The sequence below is a fragment of the Charadrius vociferus genome, unplaced genomic scaffold (genome assembly GCF_000708025.1).
Source record: "Charadrius vociferus isolate BGI_N301 unplaced genomic scaffold, ASM70802v2 scaffold59, whole genome shotgun sequence".
Lineage (NCBI taxonomy): Eukaryota > Metazoa > Chordata > Aves > Charadriiformes > Charadriidae > Charadrius > Charadrius vociferus.
Window position 1 is genome coordinate 589,593 of NW_009661371.1, and position 23,005 is coordinate 612,597.

The 23,005-nt window shown below is 40.6% G+C and overlaps 1 protein-coding gene across 1 annotated transcript in view; it reads right to left on the bottom strand.

The window, feature by feature from the left end:
- TNKS (tankyrase, TRF1-interacting ankyrin-related ADP-ribose polymerase) overlaps positions 1 to 23,005 on the bottom strand; it is a 135,986-nt gene continuing 112,981 nt past the window's right edge. The window contains exons 13-27 of the mRNA XM_009893675.1: positions 20,113 to 20,192; positions 18,950 to 19,095; positions 17,792 to 17,957; positions 14,882 to 15,101; positions 14,500 to 14,609; positions 11,743 to 11,931; positions 10,195 to 10,432; positions 9,388 to 9,470; positions 7,328 to 7,448; positions 6,609 to 6,706; positions 5,145 to 5,219; positions 3,823 to 3,928; positions 2,805 to 2,991; positions 1,876 to 2,032; positions 1 to 418 (exon numbers count right to left, since the gene is read on the bottom strand). Coding sequence (XP_009891977.1) covers positions 332 to 418; positions 1,876 to 2,032; positions 2,805 to 2,991; positions 3,823 to 3,928; positions 5,145 to 5,219; positions 6,609 to 6,706; positions 7,328 to 7,448; positions 9,388 to 9,470; positions 10,195 to 10,432; positions 11,743 to 11,931; positions 14,500 to 14,609; positions 14,882 to 15,101; positions 17,792 to 17,957; positions 18,950 to 19,095; positions 20,113 to 20,192 — 2,063 coding nt within the window. The 3' untranslated portion in view covers positions 1 to 331. The remainder of the gene's footprint in view (positions 419 to 1,875; positions 2,033 to 2,804; positions 2,992 to 3,822; positions 3,929 to 5,144; positions 5,220 to 6,608; positions 6,707 to 7,327; positions 7,449 to 9,387; positions 9,471 to 10,194; positions 10,433 to 11,742; positions 11,932 to 14,499; positions 14,610 to 14,881; positions 15,102 to 17,791; positions 17,958 to 18,949; positions 19,096 to 20,112; positions 20,193 to 23,005) is intronic.

Sequence of the window (23,005 nt, forward strand, 5' to 3'; positions counted from 1 at the left end):
TGTGAGATGGCACTGATAAAGATTTCCATTTGCACAATAATGTTCCCAAAGTCTAGATCAAAACAACGTTATTTTACACATGGTAACTGCAGAGACTAGGAGCCTGAGATATGTTATTAAAAGGCAGTCCCTTGTAAACTTTCCTCAAAAGGAACAGTAGCAGTTGAGTATGCAAGAGTTACTCTTATCGTATTCAAGACAGCAATGCTTTATAAAAGACATACAGCTTATTTCCAGGTTGTTAAGAATTTTATATGATACTGATTTTCTGAAACATGTATCCATCCAGTCCAGGATTGAAGTCACATCCTTCTTCGCTGCTCTGTTGCTACTAGGTCTTTTGCTCTGCTGCTGTTGCTGTCTGTGAGGGAGCTTCTGGTTTCACAATCTGGTATGTAATGAGATATTCTGGGTACGCCTGAAAGTAATTCAAGAAAAGAGAGTGCAAGCATCAGCTCTATGTTCGTAGACTGCAAACAAAAAAACAGATTTAAAACATAGCCAGCACTAAGTGGGAACTGCTCGATATAGTTAACACCTTCATTAATACGCTAGTAAAAAGATGTTTCTTCCATGCAGACGCTGCCAGAAATGGTGTGCGCAACAGGAATTCACCATCAGAGTTACTCTCCTTGTTAGCTAATCCTACAGATCAGTCAATGCCTGTAAGTTATTAAAAAAAAAAAAAATAATCTCAGCTGACCGATGTAGTCTGACCCTAAAACGCTCACTGACTTGCCATGTGACCTGCAAATGCCTTTACTGGCAGTAAAATACTTGGCATACCCAAAGCTCCTAACCCAGTCATCTGTCCAGCATTTTCTGAAGACAGCCAGCAGGAGGTTCAGTCCCAGAACAAAGCTGAAGTTGCTGGAGGGCAGGGCCCTATTCAGAGGAACCTAGAGAACTGCATACAACTTTTGGGCCCTCCAATACAAGAAAGATGCCAGCAAGCTGGAGCCAAGTTCAGCGAAGGATCAAGAAGATAGTCAGGGGGAGAGGGCATAAACAAGGGAAGGGTGAGGGAAATGGGCTTGTTCAGTTCAGAAAAGGGAAGGCTTTGTGGGACCTCATAGCAATCTTCCATCATGTATGGAAGGCTACTGAGAAAAGAGAGCTCCTTCCTGAGATGTGCAGCAGGAGAATGAGACTAATTAAAACAGGGGAGTTTCCTATTGGATACAAAGATGATATTTTTTACTCTGAGGGTAATTAAATAAAAGAACAAGCTGCTGAAAGAGGCTGTGAAACACCATTCTCTGAGGCCTTCAAGATCTGGTAGATCTTAAAGAGGCTGGCCTAGGTGACCTCCCCAAGGACCCTTCCAACCTGAACTTATGATATAATTTTGGAGCCATCCAGAGTAGTAAGCAAACCACTTTTCTAGAGTAAGGGTCTAGTTGAATTATTCAAATTAAAACTCAGCTCCTGAAGGTTGCTGTGCTACTTCAGCTGCCATTTAAGGGAGACAGTGACACTGTCACTGCTGGGAATCTACAGGTAAAAAGCCCAGAATCCTGAAGATGTACAAGACCCCCAGAAACGCAGCTGTTCTTGTTAATGCAGTAATGCCGGTAAAATGCAACAGCGCCTACTGAGAGAAACTGCAACTCCTAATAGACTCTATCAGTGCTGCACAGGGGGAATTAGGCAATTCTGCATGGCGTAAATCAGAGCAGCTCAGTGAATACGAGTAGCATTTGCTGGCTTGATACAGTTCACTGTTTATTTCCACTTTTAAATGAAAAAAAAAAAAAAAAAAGAAATCTAGTCAACCAGGTTATCACAGCACAATTGGTATGGAAACTAGTCACATCCCCTTTCCAGCTCCAAGCTCTGCCCTTCCATAAACCCAGTCCTTGCTAACCTACTTACCTGTTCTCCTCTGTAGATAACATATTCAGCGTAGGCAAGTCCATTCACGCTTGGCCTGCCGATAACAGAATGGTGCCCTGGAGGCGCATGAGCCATTTTCATTGTGCTGAACTGAAGAAAGGATTTTCCAAGGGTCACTCTACAGAAGAGCATTTGTCTAAAAGGAAAAAAGAAAACATAATTTTAAAATATGTCATTAGGAGTTGTATGCTTCCAGAACGATTTCAAACTTTTGAGTTTATTTTGTTACAACTAATTTCTCAAGTCTTTTTGGAGAAATGCTTTTAGAAACCACTTCTAAGGCTGTGTAAAACCTGTCACCAAAAAAAAAAAAAAAAATCTTTCTTGACATGCAGAAAGGAAAACACACACTTAGTTTAGCCCTTGCATGGAGGTCTGTTCTAGTTCATTTTATACAATGCTGTTGAAAGAAGGTGAAACTCTCTCTGTGTTCCTACCAGCAGGGTACGGACAGGTATCAAAGTGTGAAAAGCACAGTGATCTACTCCAGTACAAAACAAAGCTGTGATTAAGTCCTGTTCACTACCTCCAAAATTATCTGAACCATAGTACAACACTGTACTGCTGACCACCACTTTGCACTGCAGTTTTGTTCTGAGAGTGCCTGGAGTTTAATTGCTATTTTCCCCTGACTCTTCATTTTCAAACTTGCTGTTTCAAGCTTCTTTCCTGAGCCACAATTCACTTTGATTTATACTCACTGTACGCTTAGATGTAATTTTTGACCTTTCTGTGGGACTCGCTGCATTTGTATCCTTTTTTGTTCAGCCCTGACAAATGGAAAACTGCATTTTTCCTGCCATGACCAAGCTCAGGCGGCTATTCTGTCCCTGCAATTCATCCTGTGCCAGGATCATAAAAACCAGGACAGCCAGAATTACGTATAGGGAACTCTGCTGGACTCATACCTGTGGCAGATATAACAGGACCTGTCTTTGTGTGTAGGACAGCCCGTTCCTCCCCCTATCCCATACACATATTGATTGCTTTTTGAGGAGTTCTCAGCAAAGTAAATTCCAGCTCCAAACATTCCTCCAATGTATGCATGCCTTTCATCAAATCCTTTGTGAATGATAGCATTAATAAAAGGAGACCCTAGAACAGAATGACACAAAACAATGTGTTATCATACATACTTGTTAAGCTCTATAGTAATACAGGACTCTATGTCAAGAGGAGCTTGTCTGCCTCAAATAGACCATTAAATACCAGAAAGCGTGCTCAGTCAGCTGGAAGGGGGCGATACCCAGCAGGATGCAGTGATGTGTGGGATTTATCGTTATATACCAAGATCCCACGTGTGACTCATATTTCTTAGTCATTTCACAGATCTCATTAAATGGCTTTCCCCCCACTCACATTTTATCTTGTCAATGCACACCTTCTCCAGCAGTCAGTACCGGTTAAGATGGGGCAAGATGTCAGGACAATCATACCCAAAACCAATTTCCTACGCAGAATCATAGAAGGATCTAGGGCAGAAGGACCCTCAGGGAACTGTCACTTGGCGGCACTTCTGGATGCTTCTAGAGAACATCTTGCTGAAACTCGCAGTCAGTTTTGATTCCTTTCCCTGATGGTTGCCTGAAGCACCAGGGTATAACGCTTTTACTGTGTGCTGCTCCCCTCTTTTAGAAGATACCCCATCTTTCTCACAGCAGCTTTACTGGAAATGACTGAGATATAGCTGAGCAAAACCCTATTTTTTTTTCTTATTTTTTTTTTAATCTAGTGTAGCTTTTTGGATTGCAGTAACCACACAGACTAATTCCACCCCCTTCTCCCCCCACCCCTGCATTTCTAGAGTAGAAATACAATTACTGTACAGGATGGTGACACAGCAACATTAACATTGCCTGTGGGTCCTTGTAAGCTTTTTTTTCTTTGTTAAATACCAGTACATACAAATAGAGATCACTTCCTTACCATGAAACAACATGCGTTCATTGTGATGATTATGATTCTCCTCTGAGACCTCCTTCTGTCTGTGACAGAATCTCTCCCGCAACTTCTTGTTCACAACCTTTTGAATCTGCAGTGGTACATGTCCAACCATAATTGAATTGGAATTGAAATGGAATACAGTTTCACAGAGTTTGCATAAATTTGACAGGGAAACTGAGAGTAGGACACAGGAAGGGCATAAAGAAACCCCATGGCTGTTCTGCATGCAAGGCTGAAGTCTTTCAAACAAGCTGGCAGTACATGTTTACAGATGGTTACTGTGAATTTCGTAGCAGCCTAAGTTCTCAGGTTTAAGGAAGACTTTCAGGCTTCTTCCCTCAGAGACTGTAATACCACAAAGAACTACAAACTGTCTGAAACTTCCACCTCTGCTTTGAGCTCTGTTGAACAATGTGGGCTAGCTTTTTGAAGCTTGCTGTCTGCCTTAGGTTGAATTTTTATGACAAGAAACAACTTCTGAGGAAAGAAATTAGAAGATGTGCTGTTTAAACTATTATCTTGAGATATTGTTCCAGTCACATGTTCTAATACCACTGTGGTTGCTGTAAAGAACTTCACCTTCAGTTGGGAGTAGGATGGAAGCAGAGTTTACTTCAGGACGCATGATCTACTGGGCCAAGTTGCAAAGGCTCACTTTTCAAACAGAGAGGCAGCAGGGGTTTGCTGACGCTCAGGAACCAAGTTCTGTTCTGATTTCCTCTATTACCTCCTCCCCCAAAACGGAAGCAGAAAGTGTACTTTCCCTCAGAAAGACAACACTCAATTTCCTGATAAGCCAGTGCTTGTAAAAGGTATTTTTCTAGTTGGCAGGGGCAAAGAAGGAGGTGTCGAGATCCAAAGTAGCATAGGGAGATAGAAACTTTTAATAAAAAGTCACATTCATCCTTTCCCCTCTCCAAAAATATCCTTTAAAAAGGCAAGAAAAAACTACCCTGAGGAAAAAAAACCCCACACTTGTGCTGCAAAGACAAATACAGAAGTTATAAGACCTCTGAAATTAAATCAGGTTGTGAAATATAAGTCAGGCTCTCCACCACCCCAGGCTTCAATATCAGTTCCTCAGACTCCTTTAAGAGCACAAGCGGACACTTCTCCCTCATTCTATCTGCAGAGCACACGATCAGTCTAATTTTAGCATTTAGCACTTGCTTTAACTCTGCTCCTGAATATTATTTAAACAAGGAACTTTAAATATAAAATGGTGATCCATTAAACCAATTCTACCTGCTTGCATAAGTAGCAACTTATTTTACCACACAGAATTAAGAGGTTTTGAAACTTACCCTGATGACATTGTACCTGTTGAAGATGCCACCAGCATTCCCACCATCCCGATGCTCCCGGATTGTACTCTGCATCTACATAAATGAACACAACAATGTTCAGCACACAAAGCTTGCTAGCAAGGCAAAGTATTCATGCAATACCTTAGTATATCACTGGCAACAACAGACAATCTTGATTGAAAGTTAATTAAAAGTTGTAAAAAAAATAATTCTTTATTTTAAACTGAGGTACACCCTTATTTCTCAGGCACCCAACATGCTATGCTATTCCACAATAGAGAAGTTGGGTGATGCAATTATCCAATCTTGTAATAAAAAATCTACACAGGAAAAAGGAGAACTGTGGCACATCAAAATTATACACAACTAGAAAACCTGCTTTAGATTAGGAAAAAAAATATCTTTGAAAATGAATATACAAAAAGATAATTTTGAAGTAATAACAAATGTGCTTCTAATGAGTACAGTTCGTATTTCCTAGTGACAGGAAAATGCTTCCACTGTAAATTTTCCTAAGTCATTAGCAGCCCCTGAAAATTTAAACAGTTTCACTGTGTCCTTTCCAGAGGTATTTATAGCTACAGCAACAACAATTAGTATTAGCTCAAATAAATATCCCAATGTACAATGTCACAATGCAGACAAGTGACCCCTTCTGTCAGAAAATTTTATAAAAAAGATCTGCAAAAACTCCAGTTTACAGAGTTACTAATCAAAAATATCCCAGACTAAGGTGGCAGTAATCCTGAATATCTAGACTTCTAAAAAGACTCCAAACGTGTCTGTGCTACAGTGTAGGAACACTACACAAATAGCAAATGCACAGTAAAATGGTCTTTCTTTCAAACACAACTCTTCAGAAAGTCTCTTTTCTGTTATGATTTTTCTTTCAAAATGGTATCTGCTTGTAGTTTACTTAAATAAAAGAGCATGTGTGTGTGGGAGGCAAAATCACAGTCAATTCTCAATTATCCAAGAGCTGTTTATCTGGGTTACAGATTAACTAAGCCACTGAGACAAGAGAAAACAAGCTGGTTCACATGCAGACACAGCCTGAGCACAGAGAATGCCTACAGATTTGCAAGACCTTCATTCCTTGGTCTTATTCACAGCTTTTTGATTTTTGCAGGTCCACCTACCTATGGAAAGCTGTGGAAACCATTGCTATGAGATGACATCCGAAACACGACAACAACAAAGCAAAATTAGGATAACACTAAGTGAGCAAGCAGACCACTTATTAAAAAAAAATAATTGGCAAGACACAGCAAAATAATTCCATCATTGCTCTGTATGAAAAGACAAATGAGGACCCCCACACTTCATGTCAGATCTATGCAATTCATACACCAAAGCATATTTTATCACTTTCAACATGCATGGCACACTTTAGCTCTGATGGGCTTTAAGTGAAAAGAGAAATACATTGCTGCCGGAGCATTAAGAAAGGCATTGCAATACCTCCTCTTCTACGGACTGATACTCCTTATCATCAGGAGCAAGGTCAAGGAGAATGGTCCCCTGACTCACACAGTGGAAAGTCAAATAAGGATTGGTGCCTGCAAAGAGAAGAAATTAAAGGAGTAAAAATCAACAGGAGAATACAATACCAGGTCTATTTGCATCCAGCATAATCATTATTCTTCTTAAATAACCCCAGTACAGCAGGAAAAACAAAATAAACACAAGGCAGAACCTTGACAAGATAAAGTGCTTTCCTTAGCAGCAGCAGCTTTAAAAGAGAAAAGGAAAATGCACGTGGGACATAATTGCATTTTATGGTTTCCACTTTCAAAAGAAGCATCTGAGAATTGTGGGGCAGCAAAACACTCCATGAGGTCCACCCTTCAGGATATAACTGGCCTGTGGGTAGGTACGTAGGGCAAATCAATCCAAAAGCTCCTGCCTGGTGAAACAGGGTCCCTGGAAATGGCCACAGCCTCCACAGCTGCCTCAGGGGCGTCCACTCTCTGCAAAGGCAAGTGATCACTCAGGCCTGTATTTCCTCAATATATTCTTTACCTGTCAAAACCCACTGAGCCACTGGATCTGCCAGCACGTACGTTTGACATCCGGATTCTTTCAAGTCCTGGTGACTATGCCTACCCTTTACAGAAAGTGACTTCTGGGAACCTGATGTATGCTACACTTAGACTAACCAGTAAAAGTGTCATATTTACCTTGCTGTCCTCCTAGAAGTCTCTCCACACCTTTTATTAATTTGTGGCGGTGTCCATACGCATTGATCCCAATTTCTTTAAGCTCCTCATGCCCCATGTCTGCCAACACATCCAGGGTTATCTGGAAAGGTGAAAGACCACAAAAATCACTTGCCAAACCTGGCCTGATTCCCAAGCCTGAGGACCCATCAGTTCAGAAAATGGAATGTATTCACGGTGCAACCAAGATTTTATGTTTTGCTGCACTTCTAATTGCTGCCACCTTCTGGCAAGCCTCTCCCTATCACAGGACTATACCCAACTGCTACAGCCTGAAGCTGTGCAAAACTTTTACTTCTCTTACAGCAATTAACAAGAGCTCGTTCTCACAGGAGGTTCTCAAAAACTTTTTTACTTATGTGGAAGGAGAATGCATGGAAATGCTGTGAAAAATCTGGGAATATTTTTGAAGCATTCAAAATTTCACATTGTTGTGCACTTCATTATTTTCACTACACAAACAGAAATGAGTATTTCACTACAAACTGAGTATCATTAATTCAAAAGAAAGCAATTCAAGCAAAGAGTTAATAGCTATACTGAACATCTGTCCAACTGAGCAGAAAACAACCCTGCTAGGACTGCTGTGGAAAAGCCACTGAAGAAATTTATCACGTGCAGCGGAAAATTAAAAAAATACTGAAGAAACGCAGATAGTAGAAAGCATCAGGAGGAGGCTAGAGCCAAGGTGAAAAAGTGTACATGAAGGAACTGCAGTGCTTGGAAAAAGCAGCTTAAAACAATAAGCTTAAGGAAGATGAGCTTACAAGAGAGAAACTTACAAGAGGAGCTAAACAGTTTCAAAACGATGAATGAATATAGTGAATCTGATTTGCATTATTAAATCTTATTAGCAGGTGAAGATCTTAAAAACAGGTTAGGAGTTAAGGAAGCAAAAGTAGTACAAAATCAAATAGAAATGTGAGTAGAATATAGGTTGGTTTGAGGTTGGTTTGCTTCTTAATAGAAGTAGTTCCAAATTAAAGAAAAAGCTTATACTTCATATATAAGAAAGGAAAAAAGATTATATGGCATTTTAACTTTGGGGAGATACTTCCTGTAACATTTCACGGAAACAGTTGGAACTTTTTCTGTAAGCAACACATTACATTTCAAATGTTTGTTTCCTGATCCCTCATAAAAGATTAGCAGTAGATCCCTGGGGAAAAAATAACCACCAGATCCAGCCTCTTGCACTTGTACCTTTCACTTCCCCCAATGTGTCGATCTTACTCATGCAAACAAATAATCTATTTAACTGTAACACATTAAATCTAAGAATTGATACATAAAAAGAGTCTACAAATACAACTGCAGTACTTCTGCTCTAAAAAGTAATGTAAGCTTGAGAAAGTGTTACATTAGTTGTACTCCTTTCATATATTGTGAATTACCGATAAATCTGCAGGTTTTTCCCCCATTTCTCAATTCCATTTGAAACTTGTTAGCCCTGCAAAACCCAGTTAATGCTACAGTCCTAACCTCTTAGGAAATGTAGTTTCTACATTCTCCAGTGTGACTACACCCAGGTAAACTAGATTTTTGTTTTATTTCAGCTTATAGTCAAATTAGAGGGTTTCCTAGATCTAACCAAAGCATCACATGCAGCACTACAGGTGGCGAAAGGCTTGTTTGGATATCAAGATTGCTGAAGAACATTCATGAAAACTGCAGGTGACGTTCCAACCTAACTTTGTTACAGCCATCATGTTCAAAGTTCACAAGGTCCAATGTAACTCTCAGAATAGAAGCCAAATTGGCAGTCATCATTTGTGTATAAGAAAGTGAAAGACACTGGATATCCGAATCAAGCAACAAATGAGATTTTAACAGGTTCCTCAACTTCACCATAAAGCATCTGGTGACTTATTAGCGGTTTTCTTGGACATACTTGTTTCTCTGTAGACGTGAAGTTGTTTTTTTTTTTGGCTCTCTTTCTCAACTAGAGGATGAATAAGTCACTCAAGTTTGTTAGATCAGTCTATCTTTTAAACATACAAACAAGTATGCTTGCCACTTACCTGTTCTGTCTCAAAGATGTCCCGAAGGTGTTCAAGACCCAGGCTTTTTAGGAACTGGGTGATGTTCATGTCAAGGCCAGAAACTATAAGAGAAGAAACAAGTCATTATACCCCATGCACCTGAATTAAAAAGAAAAAAAAAATAATCAAAAAAACCCCACAACAAACCCTGAAAAAATATCAAGCAATACCACTGATTCCCTCAAAATCCCAAACTGTGACTCTTTCTTCAATCAATTTCTCTATGTCTACAATGAACAATCCACTTCCACTGTGTGACAGCTCAGTGCAAAGATCATCACTGTTCTTTCCTCAGAATCATCTATTAAAAAGCACAAATGATCTGTGGCAAATACAGGCTCATATTGCAAAGAGAAGGAAAGGATGGGTGGGTGTATTTTTGCTATGTAATCACCTAGATGCTGACATAAAGCACGTGTTCCAGATACTAATCAAAGGGTTAAAAAAGCCTTAGCAAAATCCCCCAGCCATCACAATCATAATTCCTTCATCAAAATAATTCTCATTGGATTTTCTGTATAAAATCAACAACGAACATCTGGGCACCTAATCAGATCTGCCTCTGTAGTCAGACCTAATCACTGAGAGCGAACATAGACTAACAGCCAACAATGCTCCTAGCAGAACACATGAAAACCAACCAAGCATCAGACACCTTACAACACAGATAACAGTTCAAGCTATAAAACATTTTCTGGCTAGTAAAAATGCTTTTCAGACAAAGCAAGGCCTATTGTGATACTACTGTACTTCTAGCAATGTAAACTTGTCCAGCAGCAAATGCACCTTCTCCTTCCTTCCTTTCAGTTCCTGCTGCTCCATCACCAGCGTTTGATGCCCCTCCTACAGCTAGTTCTGCCAGTGGCCCAGTGAGGTTATCTATACTGCTGGCAGCAGAGAGGCAGGACGGCGTAGACGCTGGTGAGATCAGGGAGGCACTAACAACAGTAGCTTGAGGCTTAAAGCATGTAGGCAAAGCTTCTGGAGGCATTGCATCTATCAGCAAAGCTCGGATATCATCAGCCTGAAAAACAGAAAGAACATTCAATGTGAGGTTCCATTATCACAAGTCACTGATCTCTGGAAAGAATTTTTCTTTGAATTTCTTTTAAATGCTCTGTTATAAAATTGCCAACTTTTGTAACGCAGGAATTCATGGTTGCAAGAACATTCCGATTCACTGCTCAGACATAGGTGAATTGGCTTCTCCCCATTTCTAAAGGTACGTTAAGAAGGTAAATCTAATTTCCTTTCTGGTAGAATGACCTCATAGGTGTTAAAGCCAGGAAGAGCAATGCGGCAACTTTATCTGAAATCCGTCACAACCAATGCCACCTCATAATTTCTCTGTCAGGCTCAACTTCTGGTGAAGCACTTTGCACTGGATCAAGATTTCAATGGAATGACTACTACTATCTTTGTGATCATCACATCTTACAGTGTTGTAACAGAAAAAAGAGACAGGAGCTACAGGAGAAGTATGAACTTGGCTAACAACTGGATTTAGCCTTTGTTGACTCATCTTCAAGAACTTCCTCCTTGTATGTTCTTGTAGAACATGGTTAAGACATCCTTATTTTCCCCCCAGAGAAATCAAATAGTTCCTATATCCCTCATCACAACGTGAGTTTTCTAGAGCTCAGATTATTCTGGAAGATATTTCTTGAACTCTCCATAAAGTAATCAATGGCCTTAAAAGATGCTCACACTATAACCAGACACAGCGTCCGATTTGGTTGCATTACCTATCCCACCAAGACTGGTTAACCTGGGACATGCATGTTCATGTAACCTTATTAGGCTTTTTAACCAGCTGCCACTGCCACCACTAACAAGAAATTTTCTGGGTGCCAGTTTTAGAAAAAGTTTGATAGCCTCCTGCAAATCTTAAAACGTTGTTTTGGAGTCAGACAAAAAGAACTGAGGTAATATGTAGGCAGTGAGCATAATCATGCTCTAAATGATCCCATTCCTCTGAAGGCCCATTTTCCTCCTAGGCTCAAAGAAATAATCACCAACAGTACACAGATTCACCATCACTGGAGACATTTCAGAGAGGTTTATTTCTGGCAATGAGGAGATTTATCCTGGTAGTGAATCCTTAAGCAGAAGCAAACCTTAAATCACAAGCCACGTTAGGATCTCATCCAAAGGAAAAAACCTGGACCCACAGGTAAAAAGCCACAAACGTGCACCCTGGAGATGCTCATCTCCCTCTGCCTCAGCACAGCAAATGCTGAGGACCGCTGCTGCTATGGAATCACAGAGAGCCATTTAATACGCACAACAAATCCTCCAGAGAAGCCAGTGGCTGGCACGCTAACATGAACTTACTGTTGCCAGGTCTAATGGTGTCTGACCCTCTTGATTCTTCATGGTTGGATCTGCTCCATGAGCTAACAGCAGAGCACAGAGCTGTGTCCTTCCTTTTTGTGCAGCTTCGTGCAATGGTGTGAATGCCCATTTATCTGTTGCATTTACGCACGTATTGTATTTGATCAACAGCGCTGCTATATCCACATGCTGAAAAACACAAGAACATTTTAATCAACATGACACTGGTAAAAATCATATTTCCTTTTTCATGCTGGAGGTAATGGTGCCTAGAGACCCCTGTAATTTCTCTTTCCTTTAACTCACTTCTCTGCCTCCTGCATCTACATAGCAGCACACCTCTTCACTTCATACTGCAGCTTCACAGTCACCTGTATCTGTGTGCTACCAGATCATCCACCAGCACGCATATAATTGGGATCAGACACAGAATTATATTTGTGCCAAATCACCCCAAGTACATAGCATGAAGTTAGTGTCAGCTGCAGGAGCAGACGTGATACTTGATCCAACATAAAACCAATAGAATTAAGTGTCAAAATATTTGTAGACAAATTTGAATTGGCAACACAAATTTACAGTGCTGCAACATTTGCGATACAATACTAGAAGCTCTAAAAATCAATGTATTGTACTGTTGAGCCACCACTTAAACGTCTGTACATAGAAATCTTCATCATACTTTATTTCTTTCTTGCAATTTCTTGCAAGACTTTGAACCCATCCATGGCAGCATAAATTTATTATTTCTCCAATCATATTTTATGAGAGAACTGTAATTGATAAAATGCATTATGAGTGTCATAAAGGACAACTGTTTTACATGGGCTATAAAAGTAATGATCTTATAACCCCACACTTCCATCAATATCCCATCCTTGAAGTCTGCCAAGTTAAAATAAGAGAACAGAAGCTGGCAAATAAAATTTTTGGCTGCCAGTAAGATTACTTGTGCAATACAGCTAAGAAATAAAAAAGCAGATAGCCAAAATGAGTAGGTAGGAGTGTAAAACACTGAAATTGTAAGCAGAAGCTCAAAGGCTTGCCAATGGATTTCATTTTTCCTCTCAATGGCAAGTAAGTGACTCTCAGCAGCTCTCGTAAAAGGGCTTGCCCTCTGAATAAGCGTGGTTTGAAAAGACTGCTGACCTTATTTTTCCTCTCTGCCAAACTTTTAAAGCAATTGCTGTTCCTGTGACTTTCCTGCCACCCTACTGAGGGACACGCAGCAGGAAGCGCTGGGTGGGAGAGCTGAAGATACTTTGTGAGGAAAAGGTTGAGCCTGTGAAACCTGCCAGCTATGAACTTGTGAAACCAGTACTCATCTCCTCTCTACCTCCCATCACGGAGATCTGAACAGGCTGATGACAGCTCAAAGAAGCGTGGGCTGCCACAGGAACGGTATACAGCAACTCTTCACTAAATAAGCTGAAAAGCACCAAACACTGCCTCGTAACTTTTCCTAGCAAAAGTGAGGCAATCAGATTAGACTGGCATTATGATTTTTAGATGTGATTATCAGCTTTAACCAATCTCTAATGTTTCCCTGCGCCAGTAAGGAATGTTTTGCCTTTCTATAAAATGTGTGGTTTGGGTATCCCATGCTTGAAAAGAAAGAACACAATCTTTGCAACAGAATATATCTCTAGATCTAAGCAATGTCCTGGGAATTTAATGCTTATGGCAGATGCTGATGAACCATATTGTTTGGTATTAGGACCCAGTATCATAAAGGAATTCTGTGTTGCATTTCTAAACCTTCAGTGGGATTTGGAGCTTTTTGCTCTTTAAGACACTGGAATCCCAGACTGATGTAGAGAACCAGTGCAAATGATGCAGGCTGAGTTTCACTGATACCTTCTCTTGAAAAACAAGGTGAACGTTGTACTTTTTATTTGATTTGGCTCTCAAACAAAAGCAACTGTGGTTCTATTATGATCATCTCTTCCAGATTTTGCTCTTCTTGTGCCAGGGACAGCTAGTAACAGACAAAGCATGTCATGAGACAATCAAAAAACACTACTTCTTGACTTTCACGTCCTCTGTCCCCCCATAAGCACACTGCTGGGAGCTTCTCAAGCACTGTCTCTGTACAATTATTTGCAAGAGATTTCTTTCTCACCTCATCCCAGTTAACAGCTGCTTATAACAATCTATCACGCATCTGTGCAACTGGTATGCACACAGATGCTTCCTCCTACATGGAGGAAGGAGGGCCTGCCTCATCCAAAATGGTTTGAATCAGCCACTGCACCCCCACAGCAGTAGACAGCTTGCCCAGGAGGACACACATACTACAAACTCAGTAGTCCTTCAACACTTTAGCTTTAGCAATTGCTCCCCACCAAAGATCAGCTGTGACAGACCTCCACTTCCCTGTCATCACCTAGACACAATCCCCTGGTACTGTTCTCTTCCTTCCATCCAAGTCTTTCGGCAACAACTTGAGGTCTTTTCCGTTTCAACAGTCACTCCAAATTTAACGCTGTTCAATGCTGTGTATCTGCTTGCCTGCATAAAAGCTATGTTCTAGTGATCTTTCCAAACCACAGCCTTTAACTGCTACAGCACACCTGAATCTGTGCCTTATTTAGGTCTGTAGGACTGCAAACAGGACTCACAACAGCAACTTAGCCCAAATATGCTGTCAAAACCTGAACTATGTTCACAGCAAGGCAGCTGCAAAATAAAGGCCTGTGGATATGACTCTAAGGAGTTCCTTGTTAGTCTACTCATGGCAAGAATGCCTGCACCTACCCCATAGGATGCTGCATTGTGTAGGGGAATTAATCCTCCTTTGTCCTGGGCATTAACATCGGCACCATGCTCAAGAAGGTATTCAGCTACTTCCAAATTGTTGTAACCAGCTGTAGAAAAGGCACAGGAAAAGAAATTAGATATTAGGAAAGCTAAACGAAAGAAAAATTATTAGACAGAAAAGCTAAAGCAATTTTTCAACTGCAAAAGCTCCTCTTTTCTAGTAACTGTATCACTTCCTGAAATACAGCTGCCATAGTTAACAACTCTCTGCAGGACAATCCTCTGTGAAACTCTTAATATACCAATCCTGGTTTTGGTGATTAACTTCTGTAGCCCTATCATAAATATACAAGCCTTCAAAACCTGGTGAGTCACCCACCTGCAAGATGTAGTGGTGTTGAATTTCTTCCCTGGGTGTCTCTGCAATTGATATTTTCTTGAGTACATAGCTTCTGCACTCGTGCCAGGCACCCCTTTTTGGCAGCATCTAGCAAGGCAGCGTCTCCTCGCAGTAAGTCCTGGATATCTGTGTCTCCTTCTTTTACCAAATCTAGAGGAGTGTTCCCGTCTCGATTTTTTTTTGTTGGATCAGCTCCATGCTGCAAAGAGCAAAGTAGAATGCTACCGTCACAACCATGAGCAGAGCAGCGCACGTAAGCGGTATCGCTATTTTGTGGCACAAGATAGGAGGTGGGGGATTTTGACGACAAGCCATCGTGAAGTAATAACTGTATATATTAGTAGGCCCATGAGAATAAATCCAGGAGGCTAGGTCTAAAGCACTGGTCCACAACACAGCTGTGAGAATCTCAACGCCACAGGCAAGAAGAGCAGCCCTCTGCAAGAGCTGCCACTGCTCTACTTGCAAATGAAACAGGTTCAGGAGCATACCCTGCATATAGCTATACCCTACTGTCACAGCAGGCGCTACAGAAAAGCCAACTGCAAATTCCTTGATGCCAATCCTTCCCTTCTCCTGCAAACTGGCTGGCAGGGGTGTTTCCTCAGCACACCATTCTGAGCAAGCGAAGCCAGGCCCCAGGTTTCACTAAATGCCACCCTACTATCGAAAGGAACTGGTTTCAAAAAGGAACTAGAAAAATACTAATTTCTACACTTTCCAATAGGTAACGGCAGTTTACAGGTCCTGGAAAGCAGTGAAGAAAACATTTTGGTGGGCAAGTAGATTTGAATGACCGCTCAAGTATATCTGTGCAGGTAAAACATGCAGATCAGCCAGTGATAAGAACACAGTACTGGAGCACAGGACGAGGAGGGAAGCATACAGCTACATACAGCATACGGTGTGAGTCATGTCCACATACAATCCTGTGGGAGGACAGCTCCTTCCCCGTTCGCTCTCAGCAGCAGTGGGGAAAAAAACAAAGATAGATAAGGCAGAGGCAGCTGCTGGCACTACAGTTCTCTGGCTGGCCCCTTCCGAATAATCAAACACAGCGGTCTAACCCCTGCCAGCAAGTCTGCCCTGCCATTTCTCACTGGGGATGCTGGCAAAGCTGTGTTAGTGTGAGCCACAGGGAATGAGCTGGGGATGGGGAGAGCAGAAGGAATTAACTGCCTTATATTTGGAAGCAGTACAGCAATGCTCAGGGTGTAAAGGGTACACAGCAAGGGACAGAATGGGACAGGGTATTGATTGCACAGGACCAGCTCCACATCTGTGGTGCTTTTGGGAAGACAGCATTCTTTGCACAAAGCCTTTTAAACTGCAATGACTTCTCCAAGACACGACCTTAGATCCCTTAATTTAAAACTCAACAAAATTGGAACTATTCAAATACTCTTCAGAATAAATATCTAAATGAAGAGGCAGTGTCTTCTGGGACTCCTTCAGAGGCACAGAAACAAATGAAGGTGGTAATTTTAAAGAAAGGTGATGAAAAAAGGAAGCCTCGCTAGAATGCCTGTATATTTTTGTTTCCTTCTTCAAGCAGAACAGGACAGAAAGAGCGCAAGTCAGAAGGAGTCAAGTTCAACATCCACAGCTCAGCAGAACTGACAGCAGTGCCAGCTGGCATAAGAGACACAGCAGGAGAAGCCCTGAGCAAACTGCAGTGTGAGCACATATCCACGGACACCCAGAGCGTTTACAAAACTGTCACCTGAACAGCATACTTAGCTCTTGTGCAAGAGTGATTTCAAAAAGAAAGATTTCAGCACTTTTCTATTTCCTGTCATACATCCATTCGGGATCCTCTGAACACAAAAAATGGCTACATTCCCAGTGGAATGATCAGAAAACTCCAGAGACCTCCGGTGTCTATAAAATAACACTGTGCTTGAGAAATGATGAGTGCTCCTATAGCCTGAGCTAACATCTGTATTCAGGTGTTACTACCAGGGCCATCATCGCACCAACTCCACAGGCATCTCTGAGTATCTTCTGGTTTCTACTGCAGATGTGTTTCAAACTGATGCGCTACCCCCTCTGAATGATTTTATGGTAATCAAGTGAAATAATTAATGAGATAGGAGGGAAATAGTGGGGCTTTGCAGCAGCAAATGAAAGGAGAAGTGGATGGGGAAGAGCCTCATCGTTTTAAGACTATCCACATTCTGACTTACTCTTGTTTTAAATGCGGCACTTCAGAGGGACATGAAGCAGGCAAGGCTAAAATAGGAAATATTGGCAAGGAATTCTACTCTAGCACCCTTTTTTATCCATGGCAGGATATGACCTTACGTTAAGAATTCTCTCAAACTCATGTTTCTCACTGGAAACATGTTGGCGTTACCTCATGTTTTTTACAGGTTCTTCCACTAATTATAATGAGTATTTATTCCACAGTATATTAACATGAATTTCCTCCAGGAGCTTGATAAATTACACATTAACGTAACAGTTCTAAATTTCTCACATGCTAGACACCATTTAGGACCCACCTTCAGTTATTGCCCTGTAACACACTCGTGTAAGTATTTACAAGGGTTTACTTAATTGCAGTAACTGTTCCAGAAAGGGATAAATAGGATAACGTGGGGGTTTTGTATTTTTATACAAATTCAGCTGCTTTTTCCAGTTTGAGAGTCTTGTCCTACTTGGCTAATAGTATTAATAAACGTACTGGAAAAAGTAACTGTACTGATGATTCCCTGTAAGTGAACTGATGTTACACAAGAAACCATCTGACAATTGTAAGATGAAAATACATTCAAAGACACCATAAAGAACTCACTGAGTGCCATTAACTTTGCATTAATTAATTAATCTTCAGCAAAAATAAACATAAACACATTTAAAGACAGATCTGAAAACTCCAGCACATACTTTTAAAAGCAGTTTGCAGATTTCATATTTTCCTTTTGCTGCTGCTTCATGTAAAGGAGTGAATTTCCACAGGTCTGCTACGTTGACAGAAGCACCGTGCCTCACTAAGAGTTCAGCCACTTCGTAGTGTCCGTAAGAACAGGCATTGTGCAGGGGTACTAAGCCACTAATCAAAGAGAAAGTATTAATAGCTACAGAAAATAAAATCCAATATGCAATCATACAAAGTTCCAGCAGATAAAACTTCCACCAGACATTAGCGGTATCTTTCAGTCTTTCCAATTTTCATAGCTTTATTTCCCTGCTATTAAAACATCAATTAAAACTTCATTATCCTCCTTCAGTTCTCATCCATGAGACTTTTAAATACTCAGAAAGCACCAATGTTACTACTTCCACAAGCAATTAACTTCAATGCTGTTAGCAACAGCCAAAGACTAAATTGCAAGAATCACCGATGTTCTGACTTTGGATATTTGATTGTAAATTTCTGAAAAGGTAAAACACTATACAACGGGTTTTAAGTACAGTTATTAGTGAGAACTGCACACCTGAGAGATACAGAAAGATACTCAAACATTTCTCTCAGGAAGAACCTGAAAATTCAGAATTGGAAATATTTTAGCATTGGAAATTAATTATCCCCCACCCTGAACCAACATATTGGAGCAAAAGATCAAACAATCATGCTATCCTACATGATTGCTTTGCAAATAATGCAAAAACCCGTAAATGGTTCGTATCGCGTAACTGAGTAAGTAACTTAATAATAAAAGCTAAATAACAGAATTAGAAAAATGACCAGAGATAACCCTGGTATTTTACCCCACGCAATTCAAAACTAATTTTAGATCACCTGAAATATGGCTGCTTTCAAGCAGAACAAAGTCTCCAAAATGGGCAAAAGGGGGAAGAGAAGGATCATATATTACAGTGCCAGATACGTACTTGACAACAGCTTTGCCAGAAAGCTAAGTATGCCTTAATGGTCTATAAATCTCCCTACGGTGATGTCAGGAACAATGCAGAACAAGAAAGAAAGAAAAATTTTCAAGAGAAAAACACAATGGTACTGAAATCCAAAGCAAAATTAATAGAGAGGGGTAGAAGTCTCACACTAATAGAAAACAGGAGAGCATATCATGGAATGAAATGTACCCTTTATCTTTGGCATGCACATCTGCCCCATGGTGCAACAGATACTCCACCACTGATACACGGTTATATCCTGCAGCAAAGTGCAGTGGCGTTGAATGACGGCCTTCCAAATCTCTACAATTCACATTCTGAGGGCTGCAAAGTTGCTGCAAAGACAAAAGAAGAAACCAAAATCTAGTACAGAACTAAAACAAACAAATAACCCCCACAAACCTAACAAAACACAGTCAAATAAACAAACATAAGACACCAAAAGAAAAAAAAAACAACAAACTACCACCCCCAAACGCCCCAACACAAAATTTGATCCATTTATTATAAAAAAATGTTTAGAAGTTAGGTTGCAGGAAATTTCTTTCCACTTCAGCAAAGTGAAAAAAAAGCTGTTCTAAATTTATGGCTGAAACTACTTCTATAACAAACAAGATTTAAATGATGGAAGCAGTATGAAGACATTCCTAATGTATTAGAAAGGGTGAGCCTCTAAATCATCAAGCACCAGGTTCAAGGTCATGTCACTTTCTCCAGATACGTTACCATTTCCACCTTACGTTCTCTTCAGAAATCTAGAAATATTGAGCTTGGCAGTCAAAAGAGCTGCTGGTGCACAAAACTGCTGTTGTTTGAATATTAATACGTTATCATGTTGAAGTTCAAGGTGAGAATGCATGCAGAACAGTCTATCTATAGGCTACTTTGCCCACAGACCAAGTATGAAAGACAAGATCAAACCTTCCTGTGATGCTGGGACTCCACAGCCTGACCCTTCACCTTCAGATTAAGGATGGCTTAAAATGTAAAGTCTGCTACCTGTTAACACTTTTGTTTGCTTGCCTTCCGATTGCATCATGCACCTGAGGCTTGTTTCTACTAAACTGTCATTCTGAGGATCACAGGGTCCCCTTCAAAGAATTACGGCTGCATCTGCAACATTGCACATGTGTCCATCGAAGACATGACTGTGTGAAGGACTGGGAGAATGAACAACCAAAAATTCCAGAGAAACACCTACTTTCTAGAAAAAAAATGAAGAGATCTGCCTTCCCATTTTTTAGGATTTACCATCCACTTGGCACTACTTCCACAACTCTTGTAGCAGAGGCTTCCACAAGCCTTTCACAGCAATACAAAGTGGAAAATTAACACGAATTGCTCAAACCTACCTTCACAGTTTCCAAGTCTCCAGCTTTGGATGCTTCTAACAACCGATAATCCACATCAGACGTGCGCACAGGTGTACTTTCTACATAGGGAAGAAGATGTTTTAGGATTACTTAGGATCACTAAGTTAGATTAACTTGTGCTCAACGTATTTTCCAAACCGGGGGAAAAAAAAAGTCTGCTGTCATTTGTAAAACTTAAGCTGGAGTTGTGATGTTCAAGTACATATTGCTGAATAAGGAGCCTTAGTTTCAGTTTAAACCAGTCAGATTTAGACTCTAGAGCTGACACTATTCTGCCAAATGGAATTTCAATGCTTTGCTAATTCTATGTATGGTAAAAATGACCATTTCTGCATTTAAGAAATCTACACGCTCACTGGGAAAAATTCAAAGTTTTGCTGAAGATCAAAAACACCTCTCAACAATTTCAGCAAACTGCATGAGGCATCAGTGTACAGCCAGGGTTAAGTGCGCTTAATTCAGCAGATGAATTACAGCCTTCGTGCTCTGCACTTGTGATGTGTCTCGTACTATGAAGCAGTGACGATGGGATGGCATTTCTAAGATGGCCCTGGCCAGATGGTGACTGCCTGCTTTGTGATGCTCCAGTCGTGTACTGCACTTCATCGCAACAACGAGATCCGTCCCTTGTTATAAACATGCGGTCATTAAAAACAGAATCAGAAGAATGACATAGTGATTAAAAGGAGACCTTTAGTGAGATACCTTTTTCCTCTTTAAGTGACTGTAAGACAATGATGGGTTTTGGCCTCAAAACTCTTTTCTACCCTACTTCTAATTAGAAATATGGTTGTGAGAAAGCAAGTATTCATTGAGGGACAAGGTCTTCCTCTGGAAGTGGCTGGAAAGGAGCAGTTCCTAGAGCTCTTCAGCGTTGCTCAAAAAGGAGCTGAAAGGGTAATCCTGTTCACGTCATTTTTAATAGAAACTGCTTTCTGTTGTAGAAGCCACTCCTCTCATGCTCAAGGATTTATGGAATAGAAGTTTTGGCAGCATGTTGCCTGATCAGTGACAGAAACGACTGCTTAGTGCAAAACAAATGGGGCAAGGTGAACTTGGGGTTGCAATCCTCTGTAAGAATGCTGTAAGAAAGTCAGAGCATTGTTACAGGCTAAACTCATTCTAGATGGCCATGGTACTCATCAAAAACACTAAGACAACTTCTTTAAACGTAGCTAACTGGTACTACATCCTGGGAGGAAACTGCAGAGATGTTCTGAGAAGGTACTTCTTACAGATTAACAGCCTCTGCAGAATCTAGTCAATTCCTGTCTTTGCAATGTAATCTGTGACTATATCACTGGAGTGGAAAATGGGTAAAGGGATATTTGTTTTCTTAACTAGCTATCCTTACAGAAGGACATCAACTTATCTATTCACTTTGATGTAGTATTTCCTACTGCAGCCCTATTTTCTCTTCTTGATCAGTGTTTTGTGGCCTTTTGCTACCTCCTTGCCTCCATACTCACTGCAGGAAGAGGAGGAGGAAGAAGTGAGAAGCAACTCCTACAAGCTCAACTGTTAGGTGAAGAAATGCTCTGAGTTGAAGGAAAGGCTGAGAAAGCTCAGAGAAGAGGGACAGTGGCACCTTTAATACAGCCAAAGCTGCCAGCTCCTTTCCTCGAGTCTACCTTGATCCTCTGGAGCAGTTCCACTGGAAAGCAGTTGGACTCAATGATCTTAAAGGTTTTTTCCAACCTAAATGATTCTATGATTGTAAGTGATTCAAACACATGCTGCAAGAGAAGGATGGCAGCAGGGGTTCGACATAAATGCAGGTGACTCTGGGCAGAGCACAGAATGCATCAAACTGCTGCTGTTGGAATGGGTTAAGATTTCAGCTCACACCTTCTTCACCTTAAGTTATCTGCACTCCCTTGCTCTCCCCAACAGCACCACCACCTCAGCGTCCTGAGGTAGGGAGAGAACAGGTGAGGCTAAGTCCTATACTGGATCCAAAGCTCTGCTCCTTAGCAATTCTTTATCTCTTCTCTGGACTCCTGCCCTTGTCTTCACAAGATAGCCAAGACCCTGACTTTGGTGAGTCTAAAAAAGGAAATCAATCAGAAACACAATCTAATTACTACAGGAAGGAGACACTTCAGTTCCACTAGATAGAACTTGAGTGGCAAAAGGCTGGACTGAGCAAAGAAACAAAACAAATCTTACTCTTCAAAAAAGCAAAACTAGCAGCATTTTCCAATAAGTATTTGAAAAAATTAAGAAGCTCACTTTACGAGCTTTCTTATATTACATGGCCATACTCCCACCAGTTGCAACCAAAATCACAAGCAGCTAGAGTAAAGTGTCCCTGCCCATGGCAGGGGGGTTAGAACTAGATGATCTTTGATGTCTCTTCTGACCTAAACCATTCTACGATTCTATGATAAAGTGGTATCCACTGGCCACTATGCAATCAGAAAGCTGTTTTCATGGTTGTTATCTCACAGTTGGGAAGTAGCTCAGCAATCGATGTGAGGAAAAAAAAAATCTAATACTGTATGGAAAATATTTTAAGCTGTGAACTCAAGAGTCAGGTAATAACCTCTATCAAAACAACTCCAACAATTAAAAAAATATTTCTTTAACCCATTCTTACAAAAATGAGCACGTAGTAATATTTGGTAAATAACTTCAGCATTCATTTACTAGCTTTGAAATACAGAGAACAAAGTGTCAACAACCCCACACTACGTGGATATTTTTTAGCTTTTGAATGTTTCAGTCTCAAACACCTTCAGGGATCTCAGGAATGTAAGAGAAAGGCTGCTGCTTGTCCAATGAAAACCAGTACAGTACGACATCTGAAACTAGCTTTCCCAGAAAAGGTAAATCAGTGAAAATGAATTTTTAATTCACAATCAAATGAATG